Genomic DNA, 17,124 nt, shown 5'->3' on the forward strand with positions numbered 1-17,124 from the left:
AAAGTTCCATCTAATTTAATCTAATTTAATCTAATGTAATCTAATCAACAACATACACACAGCTTCGGGAACGGATGAATGACGCACCAATGAGCCCTGAACAGTTTCACATCTAGAGTGAAACCAATGCTAGTTCCTGTGACACCCGGCATCCTGCAGAGTGACAGCAGAACTACTAGTAATTTGTCTGCTGCTGCTGCTGCTGCTGCTGCTGCTGATGATGATGATGATGATGATGATATACAGAGGCCAATGCATGTGCTGTATGTGTGTGAGTGTGTGCAGCGCAGCAGCTGACATCTCATGAGACTCAGGGAGGCAGTGAGGGGAGGAGAGGGCGTGAGATGAGGCAGCCAGTGGGTGATTACAACCGGGATGCTCAACAAGGAAAGGAAAGTTGGTGGGAAAACAACGCTGTTAGCGCAATAAGCATGTAGGCAGAAGAGGAAATGTCAAAAGTTCCACTTGACTGCGGCATCCATATACGGCTGTGATGGCAGAAATTCAGAGAAACTGATGATTCACTGACACACAACCAACGGCATCAAATTTAGTTATTTCAGCTATTTTGGCGCAGTGATTGTATAGGATCTGATTGCATTTTTTAAAAAAAGGTTTATTTAATAATAATGTCAACAATTCCATTGAGTTCACCAATGGTCAAATGGCCATAGGCTTTTAAAGAGTCATCATTTTGTGATAAACTGATAAAAGTCAAATGAAGTATCCTTCCACTCAGATATAAAGGCATTTTTATCGGTATGATTGTTGTTGTCATCAGTTGTGGAGAGATAGTGCTGCTACGATAAATTAGAATCGCTTTCCGTCCCGTTTTGCAGATGTAGTTGTCGAGAAAATGCAAGATGACCCAAAGTGGAAGTGGAACCCTGGATTTAGATACAAGACTGTGACAGAGCAGCGGTCAAATTCACGAATGACCCGAAAGAAAGCTGTCAAACGGGAAACTTTGCAGATGAAAAGGGTTACCATTAAAAAATAATAATAATAAAATAAAAAAAAAGTAAAACTTAGTCAACTGGACTGGTTCAAGATACCAACAGCCAAACACGTTGCTTTAATTTCACCTTCAAGGTTGCTGTTAGAATATTGAATATAACTCTGAGTTCGGTTCGCTGATTCTCTCACCTATTCGGAGGAAAACCACCACGCTGAACATGGACAGCAAGGTGGGGATGACCACGCCGAAGAACGTCGACAGCTTCTTGGGCTGCCGCTGCTGGCCGGAGCGCTTCCGGACGTTCCCCGGGTGCTGCTCCGTGCCATGGCCGTCGCGGGCCGACCTGTGCTCGGACTCATTGACGCTGGCGGAGAGGCGGTAGTTGAGGAGAGGAGTCCGCTCTGACATGTTGAAAGCTGCCTGTTCACTGCTTTTACAACTTCATGGAGTGCTTTTCCGTAACCCCGCTGCCTGTTGCTTTTGGTATTCCAACTGCTTGCTGGGAAGCACACCCAGCGACTGGCTGACTAACAGGCAGTTTATCTCCAAGACGTCAATAAAAGCATCCAAAGTGTTTCCTCGGAATCAGAGGCGCGCCGGCTGAGCTAGCAGAGTTCGAATCAAGTGCTTCCGTCTTCAGATTCACGGCGAAAAGGCACCGTGGCTTACATTTTTCTCTCAACAGACTCGGCAAACAGCCAGAAAGTTGTAATTCCTCACCAGCTGCCCGTTTGTTACAACCGTGTCGATCAATAAGTTCCTCGTAGAGCCACTGAATAGCCCATCATGTGACGAACACTCGTCGAGCCACGTCTGAAACACACACAGTTTCCTGTGAGTACTTTCAGTGTAAAAGCATAAGCACGCAGCCGCCCTTCGACATTTAACTATCCAGTCATTACAATTTCTAGCAACAGTTCCGCTTTGTATTCCAATAAAGTCACTGAGACACGAGTTCAGGCGTTTGTAAAAAAATAAAAAATGAAAATGAATTAAAAAAAAAATAAATTAAAAAAATACTTTTAGGACAACAAATACTTTACTTTCGGTTACCTCGTGCCTGTCTATGTCTGACTTGACTAGGCTCCAATCGCCTGGATTTTTCCTGGGTAGATTTTGTCTGTTGTTGAAGCGAGTCATATGATGGAGTGGTCTCGGCCAATCAGAGGGCTACCTTGTTCCGGCCACCTGCTGATGATCGTGAAGTGAAATTGACAAACCAACCAAACCAACAAATAAGTTACTAAACTTTTGATTAACCTTATGTACTGTATTATTAAACAGGTGTCATGTTTAATTAAGCAAGGTCAGTGTGTAGTATATTCGAAAAGTTTTGTTACAATAATGACATATGTTCCTGTTTTTCAATATCTTTATTTAAAGGGGTGATGCAATACCAGCTTGAATGTTAAAGTTAACAATGGGTTAAATCCGGATCGTAAATGTCATTCAAGCAAAATAAAGACGTGCAACATTGTTATGGCTCTGTCCTCTCCCAAGCTGCTCAAAGTCCATGTCAATAAATAAATAGCACATTCACAAGTATTGGAGTCTCCCAAGCTTCAGAAAAGCTTGTACAGTGAAGTCCAAAGGAAATAAGCAAAATATTGTTGAAACAAACAAAAAAAACCAGAAGAAAGTCTAGGATATTTCAAAATGAATATACTCTCTAAGAAAATGCCTTAATTTGTACACTATACATAAAATAATGCAGCAGCAACTTGGGGGGGAAATGTGTTTTTTATAAGATATTTAATGAGCTTCTAAACAAAACACCATTGGACTGTTTCACAATCCACAATCAGGAAAAAAGGAATACAAAAGGGGTTCACTGCATTGTTACCATATTGAAAAAATAAAACTCTCTACTAACTGTAATTTTACAGCAGTTTGGGCTTGATTGAAAACAACACACAGCTCAAACATTCAAGATGTGTTTTTCCATGTTGGGTTGATAGACCTCTTGTCCTCAACATTGTTGATTACATAATAGGCAACTCAGAGCACATACGCACATGGAGTAGGAGTGTGACGATCACTAGGTAATTAGATTTACTCACTTGAAAACAAAACAAGATTACATGGGACAGACTCATTGCCAAGACAATAGCATTTCAGTTCAATCAGATCAGAAAGAGAACCCAAAAGGCTCTGACCCTGTGAGTACTTTGCAGGGGAAAGATCTGACTGATACATCACCGCTTGAGTGATTAATCTGATCACCCTTCCATGATTACATTTACACAATAACAAAGACCAGGTCACAAACCTGCAACACAAATGGCACAGTTTTAAGCCTCAGACGTGTTTGGGGTTGAATGACAGTACGCGACTGATTAAGGAGGCGGTCATCCACGTGCTGTCATTGTCACTGTGAGCACTCCAGGCTGTCACCATGGGCATTTGGCTTCAGTTCCGGCAGGTCTTCCTTACCTCTCAAAGGCAATTCCGTGCCAGCATCACATGAGTCAGGCCTCCTTCGCTGAAAGCCGCACTTGGTGCCTTGATCTCTCTTGATAAGACATCCTGATGGTTTCCCCCTATCGCAGTATCGCCCAATAACTCCGGTATTTCCATTCTGAGTGTCTAAAGTTCTCATATTGTTCCACAGGTGCTGGCAGCTTGACCACACAGGTTGCCAATATATTTTTATGTGCCTAGGTTTCTACACAAGTTGCTATAGTGTCAGCTGCAGCGTCTCTTTCTTTGCAGATAACACCTTGGAGGTCCGTTGCAAGGTGCTCCAGTTTTCCCCTCACCAGCGTTCTGTACTGTTCCAGCACTTCGCTCAGGCTTGTTCCGCGGAAACAACTCTGAACCGAGGAATTCGATGCAGTCGCGGAGTCACTCTGTAAAGGCCATGAAGTGAAACCAAATTCAGTTCATATAATTAAACACAAACAACACCAGACTTTTTCAAGTTAATCAATTTCACACTGAACAGATGCATCTTTGAGAAAAGTAAGTGTGGATATTTTCATTAGAATTCAAATGATTCCTTGATTCCATATTTCCCCGCCGGCATTTTTGTGCATGCTACCTCTATCTGCAGCCTGCCGATGATGGCCAGATAATTGCTGATGTGACGTTCGATGCTCTCCAACAGCGAAGTCTGACAAGACAACGTGGCCTGGCTCTTGGCTCCCTGCACCACATCCTGAAACACCTGGAGGGTCTCCGACACCTCAGCACGCTTCTCCTGGAGCTGGGAAAAACAGAGACCAGCACAAAATGTCACACTTTATATCAGTGCTACATGCATTTACAGCGTCAGGATAAGTCTGCTGCAATTGTCTGCGTCTTTCAAGGTGAAACGGAATCTTCTCAGTCTCTTGAAGTCAAGTGCATGCTGACATGTTCTCCTACGTATTTTGCAACCTGTGATGACTTTTTTCTCGCTATTTCTCATTTTTGTCAGTATTTTTTCTTGCCAAAAGAAATAAAAAATGTATATAGAGTCATTTCTGCATTTTGAAAAGGTCACTCACTCTATTCCATTTTGGTGGAACTAGTGAATTTTTGAATTTGATGTGTTAATCTTAAATAGACCATGACAGCAAGCGTATAGGTGTATAAAAATCACACAATGATCGCCTCGCAATTTTCAAACGTCTGCAGATTTTGCGTCAGCATCACTCACAGTTTTATTTGCCCATTCTGCTGTGTGCACCCAAACACACGGGAGATGCGCAGGAGAGGACAGTGTGTCAGAACCCACGCAGTGCACCTGACCACATAAAGGAAGTGCATAAGTTTTTCCCACCGGGATGACATTCTGACTTCTCGCTTAAGGGATTTTTTTTTTTTCCATTGCGATTTCTCACCACGTCCGTCTGCATCCCCTCGATTCTTCTCTCCATACTTTTCCTGGCCTGACAGTTGCACCAGAAGTCGGTGGGCCTGGCCCAGAGTTGAGGTAGTAGCGTGGCAATCACTCCTATCATCAGAAGCAGGAGTCCTGAAGAAGCGCAGCATGAGGACGGATTAACAGGAACCATTCAGCCCCCCAAACAAACAGACTCACATTCGAAGCCTTGTGCTTCTCGGTTCAGATCCCACAGTGGAACCAGCAGAATTCAGTTTCTCTTCTTGCACCTGTTTCAATATTGTGCTCTTATCCTAACAAAACGCCACCCACGGGTTTCAGATTGAGTAACATAGCTGCATCCGGTCACGTCTAATACGGATGATTGCTGTTTTGTCAAAATGAGAAAGTAATGGTTGAAGTGGCTCAATGAAAGGTCTACAGCGTACAGATAGCTGTCTGCGAATGAGGTGGGATCATTCATAACAAAGTGCAGGTTAACACTCAGTGGAGTGTTAACCTGCTGTCTTCAGCTTTAACTGGAAGATTTCCTCCAGTCTTTACATACATTAAGACACCACAGCAGTTTATTAAACCCCTGTTAGAAATCTAAAAGAGAAATCAACTGAAGGCTTTGTGAGTCTACTCACTGCTATAAGCCATAACCCGTCCGTGGGTGCATGATGGACTTCAGCTTCGGTCGGTCAACCTTCATCCTTCTCTCACTCGGCGTCATGAAGAGGAGCTGAAAGCGCAGATGTTCTGGGAATCACTTGTTGTCCTGGAACAAACAAAAGATTTTGTCGTCCGCTGGGTAAAAAGAAAAATTCCAACTTTAAGAGGTTCCAGATCTTGACCGGTGCTCTCTCCAGCCGCTTTCAGTTCTGTTTGACGGTGTTTTTTCTGGAAAAACTGGCATGACATGAAAAGCCTGACTTTACCGTCAAGTGTGCTTCATATTTGATTAAGACCAAAGTTAATGTTTGACTCTGCAGTGCAAACAAGACAAGAGAGGCACCACGTACCAGCGGACAGTACTAACCTAGTTATTACAAGATGACTCTGGAATCCTTTCCACTGAGTCATGGTCAATCCATTGAAGCTGCGCGTTTGTGAGAACATTTGCTGGCATGGGGTTGGTCTTGTTTTGTCATTTGTTTGCTTTTTATTGACAAGCAACTAAAGACAATAAGGCTGACAACATCCAAGAGTGATTTTTTTTATTTTTTATTACATTTTATTTTTTTCTTGAGCCGCAGAGGAAGTGTTGGATTTTAGCTTTGTTTCCTAAACCATCTGCACTATTCGCAGCCTGGGACTGATCTCAGATGTGCCCTTTATGCCGTCCCAAAGAGAGAAAAAAATAGAGAAGTCTGTTCCTTACCGGTGGTAAACGATTAAGAAAAATATCCCAACACATTAAAGCTGCAATGATAATCCAAAACAAAAAAAATAAAAATATGTGCTTTCACGTGCATTCACGTTTTTGTGACCGCAGCTGTCACAGCGAGCGGTCCGGGCGCTGCATTGAAATGAGCTCTTTGTTGACACGTGGATGCGCAGGCCGAACGTGCGCGCTCCCCCAGTAGTTGTGTGTCTCCCTCTCTTGAAGAGCGGGGGGGAGGCCGTCGCCATGGCAACGCCAAGCAATGAGCACCTCTCAAAGGGCTCCGCCGCCTCTCTTTCTCTCTCCCCCAGCTTTTATGCCCTCACAGGCCGTTCCACCTCTTTCATGCACGGCAGTCAGACAGCAGACAAAACAAGATGCGGTGATTCTGGTAATCTGCGAGCTTCATCTGCTACCACCTCTTCTAACTCCGACTTGGCTTTTCATTTTCTACCGAGGATATCTGGATCTTGAAAGGCTTCTTCTGCTGTTGTTCCTGTTTTTTGTGGCTGGATATGCAGAGTGATCTTTTTTTTTTCTAGCCCTCCATGGAGAGACAAGGATTTTTTGTAGTTTCTGCCTTGCTTTTGCTCAAACCACTGGACGTAGAGAAGCAATGTTGTTAAAATAGTTATAATGTCAGTGAGGATTTTTCACCCACCAGAGCAGCGGCAGATCCTGGATGCAGGAACAGACGATTCAAACAGGAAGGAGGAGGAGAGGGAAAAAGGCAGTGAGTGCTGGGAGCAGTCGTCTCACTGTCTGGCCTGCGACCAGGAGTGCGACGCTCTCCTCATCCTGCCGTGTTCTCACTTCATGTGCCATCAGTGCGTGGCAGCGGAGGAAGGGCTGCAGCCGAGTGATCCTCACCGCGGCCTCTCTGCCTCTCTGCCGCCACGCTGCGCCGTGTGGTGCCCAAGCTGCAGACGTCCTGTTGAGCTGCCGTGCCAGGACTGGTCCTCGGCCACTTCCTGTCTCCCAGCATGTCCCAGGTTAGATACTGCCTGGGTGAACGAGGAGTCGGCACACGGAGGTCACCTTCAACAGGTGAGGGATTCTGAGCTGAGAAACGATCTGGGTGTGTGTTTGGAACGTTCCGTTGTACAGCAGTGTGACTTTGAGGCCTTCAAGGATTCAACCGTGCCAAGCATGTGTTTCTGTGGATGCTGGTATTTTTCTTTGCATGAACATGTAAATAACTCATCCCAGGTGTCACCCTGCCTTCTCCCTATGACAGCTGGGATAGGCTCCAGCAGAACCCCGTGACCCTGACCTCAGGAATTAGCGGGTATCGAAAATGAATGGATGGAAAATGGAAATGTGTATTTCCAGATAACATTGTTCTTTGTGGTTTGGTCATTCCTTAAAACAACTTTTGAAAAACCACTTGTTTTGTTTTTTCGTCCCCTGTTTATTGTTATCTTACTGTAAATGTAATTATTTATCTATTGTAGTTTTTGTCGTATTTCCATATTTCTCCCTTTATCTAGGAGCAGACAAACTACCAAGACAAAGGTGTCTTGACTGCACACAACTGTCTACATAGTGAGTATGATGTGTTCAGGTTCGGTTATTGTCTCCTAGAAAAAAAGAAAACAAACACCAGTCCTAGACGATCCTCGGTGTAAACACAGAGCTTTCACTACTGCGTACTTTCACCAGGTTTTCAAGCACCCACCTCTGTAGGAGCTCCAGCAGATGGCGGTGTCGACCTGACGGAGGAGGAGATGGAGCTCTCCGTCTCCGGTCGGGAAATTTACACCGCGTGTGATTTAGTGTGTCACCCGGCTGAAGTGACGCTGAAAATGTACAACATGTTGTTGTTGTGGGGAAGAGTCACAAAGCTACTGTACAACAAAGGTCTTTATGTGTCCATGCTAAAGGTTTCACAGAGTCAAACAGAAGGACCAACTGATTTATCAAATATTTGGCGGTAGTTTCCCATCTGAGTGGAAAATTATGTGCTGGGGTATTTATGAGGGGAAGAATGGTGATATTGATATTCTGCCTGCTTTAAGAGCCAGAGACTCTGATTAAGGGAAATTCTCCCTGAATCAAAGTTGATTTAAATGTAATAATTATTTTGGTCTCTAAATTACTGATTTGCTGACAGAGGAGAAAAATCCCTGACAATAAACACCAGAGCAACAGCCGATTCCTGTCTTCGGAGGGATTATGTAATAACAATTACTCCTTGTTTTAAAGGGTGATGGCAGCGTTTGAATATTTCTCGTGTTCATGATCCATCCCAGGCCTGAGTTTCAGCCTGGACCCTTCGTCCCTTCCTCCGTCCCTGCATCTCTCCGGCTCCCACCTCACCGTCATCTACAAAGGTGAGCGCCCTCCTGTGAACAAGGTGAGGAGATCCACGACCTCTGACCCCAGGCTTGTGACGGCAATGCCCGAAGTCTGCGCTGACGTTGTGGTGGCGCGGGGACAGTTTTACTGGGAGGTGGACGTCTGCAACAGCTCCTCGTACAGGATCGGTGAGAGTTTGGTTTTTTTTCGGTTGCTTATTATTTCCAGAGAGCAACAGCAACATTAGTCAGCAGGACTGTGCTTGTTTAAGCCTGCTGTCACGTGTGAATGCACATGCCGACAAAAAAAAGAAAATGCTCAAAGTTCACAGCAACATCATTGGGGGAGGAGGGGTGTTAGGCATCTTTGCTGATTCATGCACCTCATATATCAGTCTTTGACAGACAATTTCCTATTTGGACAACTGTTGCGTAATAGTTCCAATCATGAGGTCACCTTTCGTAAAATGTCCATTTGCAAACATGCACCAGAGGATTTCGGGGAAAAAGTCGTCGTAAAAAAGACGACATTTTGTGAATAAAGTAGAAATTTTGTGAATAAAATAGAAATTTTGTGAAAAAAAGTTGACACAAATAAAGTGGAAAAGACTGGATGGAAGGGCAGACTAACCCAGTTACCCACAGTTAAAAGTAAACTGCCAAAAACAGGTGTGACCACTGCGCAACTAATGTCTATTTTTGAGATAAATTAATCAAATCAAATGAAAATGGTCTTTCTCAGGTGTGAGATCAGAGGATGGTTCCGGCGGCTGCTGGCTCCAAAGGGACGGACCGTCTTTTTGCGCAGTGTACGACGGGAGCCGGGAGCCGCTCTTCACCGTCCCTCCTCAGATAAAAAACGTTGGTGTGTTCCTGAACCTTGGTGGTGGCGTCCTGAGCCTCCACAACCCCGTGACCCAGGAGCACCTGGCCACGTTGCCCACCCGCTTCAACCCCAGCGGAGTGCTGCCGGCGCTGGGCCTGGCCGAGGGCAGGCTCAGGCTGCGGTGCGGCCTCCCTCCGCCTCCCCATGTGTTCCTCTGTAAGGATTCCGCCTACAGGGGGCGCTGTGGAAGAGGCGGAGGCCAGTGGCGGCGGGATATTCCCTTCAAGGCCATCAGGAAAGTCATCCAGAAGTTCGAGGAACTGGCCGTGTCCGACTCTGACTCTGGCTTTCTGTCCAGCTTTGGATCCTCTTGCTCCACCTTGACCTCCCTTCCAGATGTGGGAATTCCGGCCCTCGTTCCCTCTGAGCATGCAAGACAGGCAGGAAGCTGGGCCTGAATGAGAAGAGCCTGCAGAAGAACTCCTCAATGGGAACGGCAGCAAACACACCCACCGCTCCTCGGAGTGGTTTGATCTTTAACTGTCTACTTGAAAGGCTAATTTTTCATCTTTGAGGGACTTTTGGCTGCCTGCCTCTCTCTCTGCGTGACCTCCGAACCTGCAATTGACTCTCTCCCCATGACGTGGGCCTTTCTCCCGACCAAACAAACCCCTGCTGGTGCAGAATTGAGGCTGAGAAAGAGTCCTCTGTAATGGGAAGTGTGAGGAAAGGGTGGGCTGGTAGCAGCGGGACTCCTTGATTTGTTCCGTATGATAGCTGTTAGACGGCGGGGGGTCCGGCGCTAAGTCGAGCGCCCAGCCCCCCATACGTTTGGGTATGCCGCAAGTCTGCGCGTTTGCCTCGTCACGTTCCAGCGTGTGAGCGAGAGGGCGACGGTGTACAGGCGACAGGGTGGGGGTTCGAGGGTTGAGATGATGAGGTGCGAGTACAGTCACGCCGGCGGCGGCGTTGACGCAGAGCAACGAGGGACAGGTGGCCGCGTGAGTGAAGCCCGCGGCAGGCCCTCTCGGACAGTAGGGCTGCCCTTTTCTGACCCCGGTGGAAATCCGCAGGGCTCCCGGCCACTTCAAAAGAGGCGACAAAGAGCGAGAGAGCAGGGAGGGAGGGAAAACAGCATGCGTGAATGAAAGACAGCAGGTGATGAGTTGGGTTGGGAAAAATAAAGGAGGAAGGGGGGAGTGAATGAGATGAGAGACGGGTGTCTCTGTGACAGGAAGTTCTGAAAAGACCGACTGAAAAACTGCTGCTTTCCATTGAAAGTTGTAAGAGGCTTTTTTGTTCAGTTTTGTTTTTGTTCTGTTTTCAGGACGGATTTGTGCCTCTGAACAGTTTTACTGCTCTTGCTGAATTTTGAGCTTCACTAACATTCGAACCAAATCTACTGAATTCATCTCATTCTGTTTGCATCTGGTAAAGAGTCCAAAGAAAACCCATTATTATACTCTTACTATGTTAATTAGTCCTGTCAGTTCAGCCCATTGGCAACTTCTCAAGGCTTTGTGTTGCTTTGAGACAAGAAAAGCCTCCAGTGTGATCTCTTGGTCTTTCTACGAATGCAGAAATGCCGTCCAGTTCTGGCGAAACCGCCGCAACTGCTCATCTACCTACGCTAATCTCTTCAGCAGCCGCTCGGCCAACGGTCCCATCCTGTATTTCTTCTTTGTCTGCTTTTGCGGCTTTGAAAGGCAGTTCGCAAGCAATCGCTTCCTGCTTTTGTCGCGGCTGATTGACACTGATTGGTCACACAATGCAATTGAACGACTGAAAACGCTTCAGGGCCGTAGCTCGGCAAAATGGATGTTGCGAGACCCCAGACGTGAGGAAGAGTCGCCGGCTGTCGCGAGCAACTATTTTTACATGCCACGGCTGGTGTTTCTGCGTCGTGCGGTCACATGATTTAAGACTTAAAGTAACACAAGCCCAGTTGAAAAGTTCCCTCCCGCCCCACTTTCTTATTTCCTGTTTTTAACAACGGGATTAACCTTTGTAAGGTTATAATCTCTCAGAACTCCGTCAGACCACCCAAACTGCAACTTTCATCGGAAGAAATTTGAAAAAAGGAGGTTGGGAAGTCCTTGAACTTACACAGCTGCCCTTTGGGGGGATGAATGCAAGGAAGTCCGGATGATTTTTTTCGCCCCCCCCCCCCCCCCCCTCCATTGTGCATCATTTATTTTACGCACGCTTAAAAAATCAGTTATGCATCAGGGTCAGACTGCGCGATAAGTGATGAGTCAAAGGGAGGCTCGTCAGACCGTCGCCCCTCGGACCCACTCATCAGGGTGACTGTGTGTTGATGTTTAACGCCGGAGGTATTTACCGGGCGAGTAAAAAATGTGTGTGTCGTGACCACCTCCTGGCGCGACTCCCTCTCTTTACAGATCCATTACCAATGGAGTGTGTGGAAGCAATTTGACTCTTGTAAACAGAAATGAGAGAGGCGTGACGCAGATTTCAAAGAGAACCGAGAGGAGAGAGCAGGCGGGTGGGTGGTGGGGGCTGGCTGGCGCGGAAGGATGCATAAGGCTGGAAAATACACTGTGCTGCCCTGTGTGTGTGTGTGTGTGTGTGTGTGTGTGTGTGTGTGTTCAACATTGGCACGAGCTACTTAGTCTGCTATACAGCTTGTGGACTGCAAGGTGCAGAGGTGGAACCTTGCTGCATTTCTAATTCATTATGTTTTGTGATATTTATTTAAATCTTGCGCTATGGTAAAAGAGTTTCTGACCCATTTAATCTGTCACTGAAACTTTAATGGAGTCTATTTGAAACACCAACATCTAAGATTTACTGTCATCTGGTGGCAACTGCAAAAAAAAAAAAAAAAAAGTATATTTATTTATCTTTATCTGCTTTAATACCTTATTTATTCCATTGTGTGTTTGTGGCCATGTTGTCGCTTCAGCTTCAACCCTTTGTAATCCACTTCATGCCAATTAAATCATGAAACTGTTACACAATGGGCCTTTAAATCTTTATACATTGTCATTGTGCTCCTTTCATCTCATTTCTATGTGTGTTGTGTGTCCTTGTAAGTCAGCGCATTCCAACAATGCTGTGTGCCTTTTTTTTTTTTATACCACCAGTGTTTTCAAAGATTCATCCAGCGCTGCAATTTCTTACGAGCACTTTCACTTCGATTTATGAGGTGTGTGCAGGTGCATTGCGTGTTACTTCTCTCACTTCCAAAAGTAAATGCTTGAGATGGCTTATCAGCTGCCATATTGGTGCCTCAACGGTAATGTTGCAAAATGATTCCCCTCTTTAGCAACACCAGTGAAACGAAACACGCAACCAGCAGTACAGTGTATCTATACTGGTGGGAAAACATCTTACCTATATCCAATGGTAGATTAACATAGGAAAATTCAGTCTCATAAGCACATAGAACAGTCATTGGATGTTGATTAAGTTTAGTATATTGGCAACAGAGTTTAGGTATCATAATGAGGCAATAATAACACAAAACATTAAGGTTAAAAATGTCAGAGTATTTCTGCCAGGCCTGGATTATTTCGGTTTTAATAGAATAGTTTATTTAGGGGTCAAACACTTTCTTCACAGTCAGCCACATGTTGCTCCCCCAACTCTCTTCTAATTGTGTGGAGAAGGGTCCCGATGACCGCGTCCACTCCCAGAGGTGTCAAAATAAACCGAACACTCCCCCTTTTCCACAGACACACACACACACACACACACACACACACACACACACACACACACACACACATCTGGTAGGTGGGTGGGAGGGTGTCTCTCCTCTGCTCGCTAAATACCTGCAGCAATTATTCTCGCACTCTCCATTATGGATCCCAATTTGGGGGTGGGGGGGGAGAGGTTCGCGCTCCTCGGAAGTTTCGACTGTGTCTGCAAATTGATTCCGTTAAGAATAAACATCTGACCTGCAAGACTTCTTCTATTTGCATATTGCGTGAAGAAAAGGACCCGATCGCCCCCCCCTCTCACTTTCCTTCCCGTGGCCGACAACAGGGCAGCATTTCCCTTTCAACTGACTCGACCGCCCATTATTGCCGTCATTAGCATCAGCTTTAACAGAGGCTGCAAGCCGCAGCAGCATCAATCCCGCCCTTGTTCCTTTGCAGCCCGTCTCTCAAACAATGCAGCGAGGGTCGTTTCAGATGTGGATTTGAGTTCACGTCTCTGCCGGTCGCATTATTTTTGGCCGTATCTCCGCTTGAGTCAGCCGCCATCAGATGTCTGCCCGTGATGGAATGAGCGCGCAGCGGAGCTATAAATGCGCTATTAGAGCCGGAGCGTGAGCAGCGTGGCTGTCCAAACATTAGTCAGGAATAATTAGGAGTCATTTCCAGTCAATTAATGACCCGCAGAGGAGGGGAAGGGAGCGGCAAGGTCACATCCTGCTGCAACCGTGCTTTGTTCCAAAAAAAAAAAAAAAAGAAAAGAAAAGAAAAAATGACTGAACTTTTTTTTTTTAATGTGTTTGTTTGGAGTGTTTTTTAATGGTTGCGTTCGAGAAAAATAAATAAATAAATAAAAATACGGCGTGTTTATGTTTCCCTTTAATTTTTTTAATAAATCGCATTCGTGTGTCTTTTGCTGGCGCAGCGTGTTTTCAACTGGGAACAGGTGTGTGTGTGTGTGTGTGTGTGTGTGTGTGTGTGTGTGTGTGTGTGTGTGTGTGTGAGAGAGAGAGAGAGAGAGAGAGAGAGAGAGAGAGAGAGAGAGAGAGAAGCATAGCGAAATAGAGAGGTATATATATATATATATATATATATATATATATATATATATATATATATATATATATATATATATATATATATGTATATATATATATATATATATATGCGCATCCTCTGAATATTCACACATCCACACAACAAAACAGGATGTGGTCCGCGGGACAGTTTGCTGCACATATTTTGAAGGGGGACAAACTGATGTGTGTGTGTGTGTGTGTGTGTGTGTGTGTGTGTGTGTGTGTGTGTGTGTGTGTGTGTGTGTGTGTGTGTGCGTGTGCGTGTGCGTGCGGGGCGCACACGTCAAACAAGCCGCGTTTATGACTCGCAAAGCCGCTTCGTCTGACAAACAAGAGCAAATAACACAGATGGGGGAGCCAAGTATCCATGTGTATCCTTCCAGCTGCACCATTATGTCATTAGCCAGTGATTTATAGCCGACACACAAGCACACGCACGCGCACACGCATACGAATACATGAGAGAAACATGTCGATAATGTCCTTTTAATGATGTCACAGTGGGGTTTCTGCGGTGGGGAAAAAATGTTTTTCTGTATTTTTTAGTTTTTTTTTTTTTCTTTCTCTTTCTTTCTTTTTTTTCAGCCTTGAGTCTCAGTGGCGTCTCGTATCGAGTTACTGCGTTCCTCCAGAGATGCTCCTGGACTTGGGGGAGCCCGGTGTGTATTGGAATCGGAACCTTATTAAGAATGAGAAGCAGTGGGTCTGCTTCTAATTAGCAGCGGTACCTCTGCTGAGTCACAAAGGCCAGTCTGGAGCCGGAATGTTTTGTGGCATGTCGGATTTGTCTGCGGGCGCCGTTCTCACCCTTCTGCTGCCCCGGTTCAAGACCCTTTACATTAGAAATTATAGCGCATCGATCTTCATGTGAAATGATTGATGCCTTCGACAGCCGCAGGTGTAATCAATAGGGGGGCATTAGGGCTGTGTTAAAGTGTATGATGGATGAGGAGTGCCGAGATCGCGGCCAGAACAAGAGAGAAAGTGCCAACTTCTGTCTACGGCTCGGTGGAAAATGGGCAGCAGACACTGCGCCGGTTTGCTTTATGAGCAGCAAACTGCCGGTTGCGTGTTGCAAATATATCATTACCATGACGAATTCCTCATAAAGCATCTTTTTTTTAAATCCGCGAAGTTCGATCCCAGGTTGGCCGATGCCCCTGGATTCGTTTCCCTGTTCATTCCGGTAAGTTTTCAATAAAAATATTATGATGTCAGTGTGAGGTTGTGTTGATTTATTTATTTGTTTTCACATTGAAATATGGCCTGCATCACGATGTGTCGTTCCCCTCTGGGTTTTCTTTCTTTTTTTTTTTTTTTTGCCAGCCCTCCGACGCCCCCCTGCTTCTAAACTGCCGTCTGACAGTTCGCTCCAATACACAAACTTGCTGAAACCCCGAGAGGTTCCGTCAAGAGTCGCGGCTCCAATAGACAATATCCAGCCAGTCTGCCTAATGAATCGCCGTGAGTCTTATAACGCACAAAGAAAAGTGCCGCTTATCACCCCATGATGGAGTGTAAACAGGCCATCATGGACTCCCATCGCTGCTGTTATAGGGTAGGGGGGGGTGAGAGGGGAGGGGGGAGGGGTGGTGCGCGTCAATCTCCACACCCCAGTGGAAGTGGCTCCCACAGGTTCCATCATGGTGGGACACAAGTGTAAAAGTAACACCCCACGCTCGCACCCCGGCACTTTTGGCCACGAAAAACCGATTCGTTTTGGCACCTTTTACACTAAAATACACAGGGAGAAAAAAAAAAATGGGGGGGTCTCTCGGGTGCTGTAGCTTGTTTGTGGACCCGAGTATAAGGCCATTAAGATTCACAGAGACAATCAACTACACAAGGATTGCAGTCCCGCGGTGGTGCTTCAAGGCCGGGACTGGAAACGTTATGCACAAAACGACCCGATCAAAACAAGCAACACTTTTTTTTTGTCTTTTCCCTCTTGTAATGTTTGGACCTCGTCCTCTGAGAACCACATTCAGGGTCACACAGGGCAACACGTACTTGGAAACACCCATCATTATCATTAGGATTTTATGATATCAAAAATCAAAAATTACAACAACAAAAAAAAAAAAATGACAGGGAGAGATCTTCAATCGAAATCTGTCACTGCTTTATTCCAAAACATTCCAGCCTTATAAAATAAGTCTGACCTTTGCTGCACTCCTCCAGATAAATCACGGGGCCGAGCGCTGCAACACAAACCTAAACTTCAGCCACAGAGCGTTTGGTCCGGGCCCCCCGTGGGACCTCACTGGACCTCTTGCTCAACCGCTCTGCTTTGTTTAATGGGAACTTTTCCCAGAGCTAAATAGGCCCCTAATAAATTTTAACTTGCTGATGTTTTGAAGCTCCGTGCTGGCCGGGGGAGAGCCTAAGAAAGATTTAAGGTTAAGTAGCTTTTGGCACCTACGGCCTCGTCTCGGCGTCCACAGGCCACAATGAGTTGCCATTTCAAGAGGTTTCATATACAGGTAAGCGCAGACGGCAGCCAAACCACACATTTCATGTTTCTGAGGAGGACAGAGGTCTGCACAAAGCAAGGCCAAACAGTCTGCCATGAGGTATTCTAAGTATTTTCATCCGTTTCTGTTAAGTTACTTATCGCTATCAGCTGCAGGGAACCCGCACGAGCCAAGCCACCGCCGCCACACCAGCAGCAGCAGCAAACTTCAGAGGCAGAGGTTCACACTTTCTCCTCTCCTGAGAAGAAACATGAGGTCCCCCCCCCCCCCCCCCATGTTGACTGACTGCGGTGTGGCACCCGGCATGCTGAGTGGGACCGTGGATTTATCACAGCTGCGGCGTGTGAGATTCGCAAGCACAAATACCGTAAATCCACACGGCTGCCGTCAGACAATGAGGAAATTGAAAGGAGCATTTGGTGGCCGAGTGGCCCTATCTAAATAATAACCGCAGGCTGCGAGGTTTCGTGTGGGAGCTGCGACGGCAGGCAGGCGGTCAGGCGGGTGGGCTTCCAGGGAGAGAACTGAGATTCACACATCTGAGAGGAGGGACGAGAACACGACCTCCGAGGGAAAATGAATGTCGACTAAAACTTCAGAAAATTAAAAACTTAT

The 17,124-nt window shown here is 46.0% G+C and overlaps 3 protein-coding genes across 4 annotated transcripts in view; 1 reads left to right on the forward strand and 2 right to left on the reverse strand.

The window, feature by feature from the left end:
• The window catches only part of LOC142895622 (solute carrier family 12 member 9), a 37,767-nt gene extending 36,009 nt beyond the window's left edge, over positions 1-1,758 (reverse strand). Inside the window, exon 1 of the mRNA XM_076036828.1 lies at positions 1,147-1,758. Within this exon, the coding sequence (XP_075892943.1) occupies positions 1,147-1,366 (220 nt within the window). The 5' untranslated portion in view covers positions 1,367-1,758. The remainder of the gene's footprint in view (positions 1-1,146) is intronic.
• Positions 1,759-2,316: 558 nt separating this feature from the next.
• thpo (thrombopoietin) lies at positions 2,317-5,683 on the reverse strand. 2 transcript variants are annotated; one of them, XM_076036840.1, is made up of 5 exons: positions 5,414-5,683; positions 4,783-4,916; positions 4,599-4,685; positions 3,999-4,163; positions 2,317-3,807 (listed from the first exon to the last, which is right to left on the reverse strand). In XM_076036840.1, exons 1-5 carry the CDS (start codon positions 5,424-5,426, stop codon positions 3,616-3,618), a joined length of 591 nt encoding a protein of 196 aa, XP_075892955.1. In that variant the 5' UTR covers positions 5,427-5,683; the 3' UTR covers positions 2,317-3,615. The 2 variants fall into 2 exon arrangements, with proteins under 2 accessions (XP_075892955.1, XP_075892954.1); XM_076036839.1 differs by lacking the exon at positions 5,414-5,683 and having other exon boundaries at positions 4,783-5,407.
• Positions 5,684-5,687: 4 nt separating this feature from the next.
• On the forward strand, positions 5,688-12,728 carry LOC142895626 (uncharacterized). The gene is made up of 5 exons (XM_076036838.1): positions 5,688-7,197; positions 7,641-7,695; positions 7,813-7,896; positions 8,403-8,636; positions 9,190-12,728. The coding sequence occupies exons 1-5, from the start codon at positions 6,787-6,789 to the stop codon at positions 9,729-9,731; spliced, it is 1,326 nt and encodes a 441-aa protein (XP_075892953.1). The 5' UTR covers positions 5,688-6,786; the 3' UTR covers positions 9,732-12,728.
• The last annotated feature ends 4,396 nt before the right edge of the window (positions 12,729-17,124 follow it).

The sequence above is a fragment of the Nelusetta ayraudi genome, unplaced genomic scaffold (genome assembly GCF_046127955.1).
Source record: "Nelusetta ayraudi isolate G7.1 ecotype Tasmania unplaced genomic scaffold, CSIRO-AGI_Nayr_v1 ptg000048l, whole genome shotgun sequence".
NCBI classification, from domain to species: Eukaryota; Metazoa; Chordata; class Actinopteri; order Tetraodontiformes; family Monacanthidae; genus Nelusetta; species Nelusetta ayraudi.

What these genes read in the sequence shown, in the direction of transcription:
- LOC142895626 (XM_076036838.1), top strand. Translation starts at nt 6,787, where the DNA reads ATGTCAGTGAGGATTTTTCACCCACCAGAGCAGCGGCAGATCCTGGAT. An exon ending in ACGGAGGTCACCTTCAACAG is followed by an intron (nt 7,198 to 7,640) that starts GTGAGGGATTCT and finishes CCCTTTATCTAG; the next exon opens with GAGCAGACAAACTACCAAGA. An exon ending in CAGCTCCTCGTACAGGATCG is followed by an intron (nt 8,637 to 9,189) that starts GTGAGAGTTTGG and finishes GGTCTTTCTCAG; the next exon opens with GTGTGAGATCAGAGGATGGT.
- thpo (XM_076036839.1), bottom strand. Translation starts at nt 4,956, where the DNA reads ATGGTTCCTGTTAATCCGTCCTCATGCTGCGCTTCTTCAGGACTCCTG. An exon ending in AGGGGATGCAGACGGACGTG is followed by an intron (nt 4,686 to 4,782) that starts GTGAGAAATCGC and finishes TTATGTGGTCAG; the next exon opens with GTGCACTGCGTGGGTTCTGA. An exon ending in CAGAATGGGCAAATAAAACT is followed by an intron (nt 4,164 to 4,598) that starts GTGAGTGATGCT and finishes TGTTTTTCCCAG; the next exon opens with CTCCAGGAGAAGCGTGCTGA.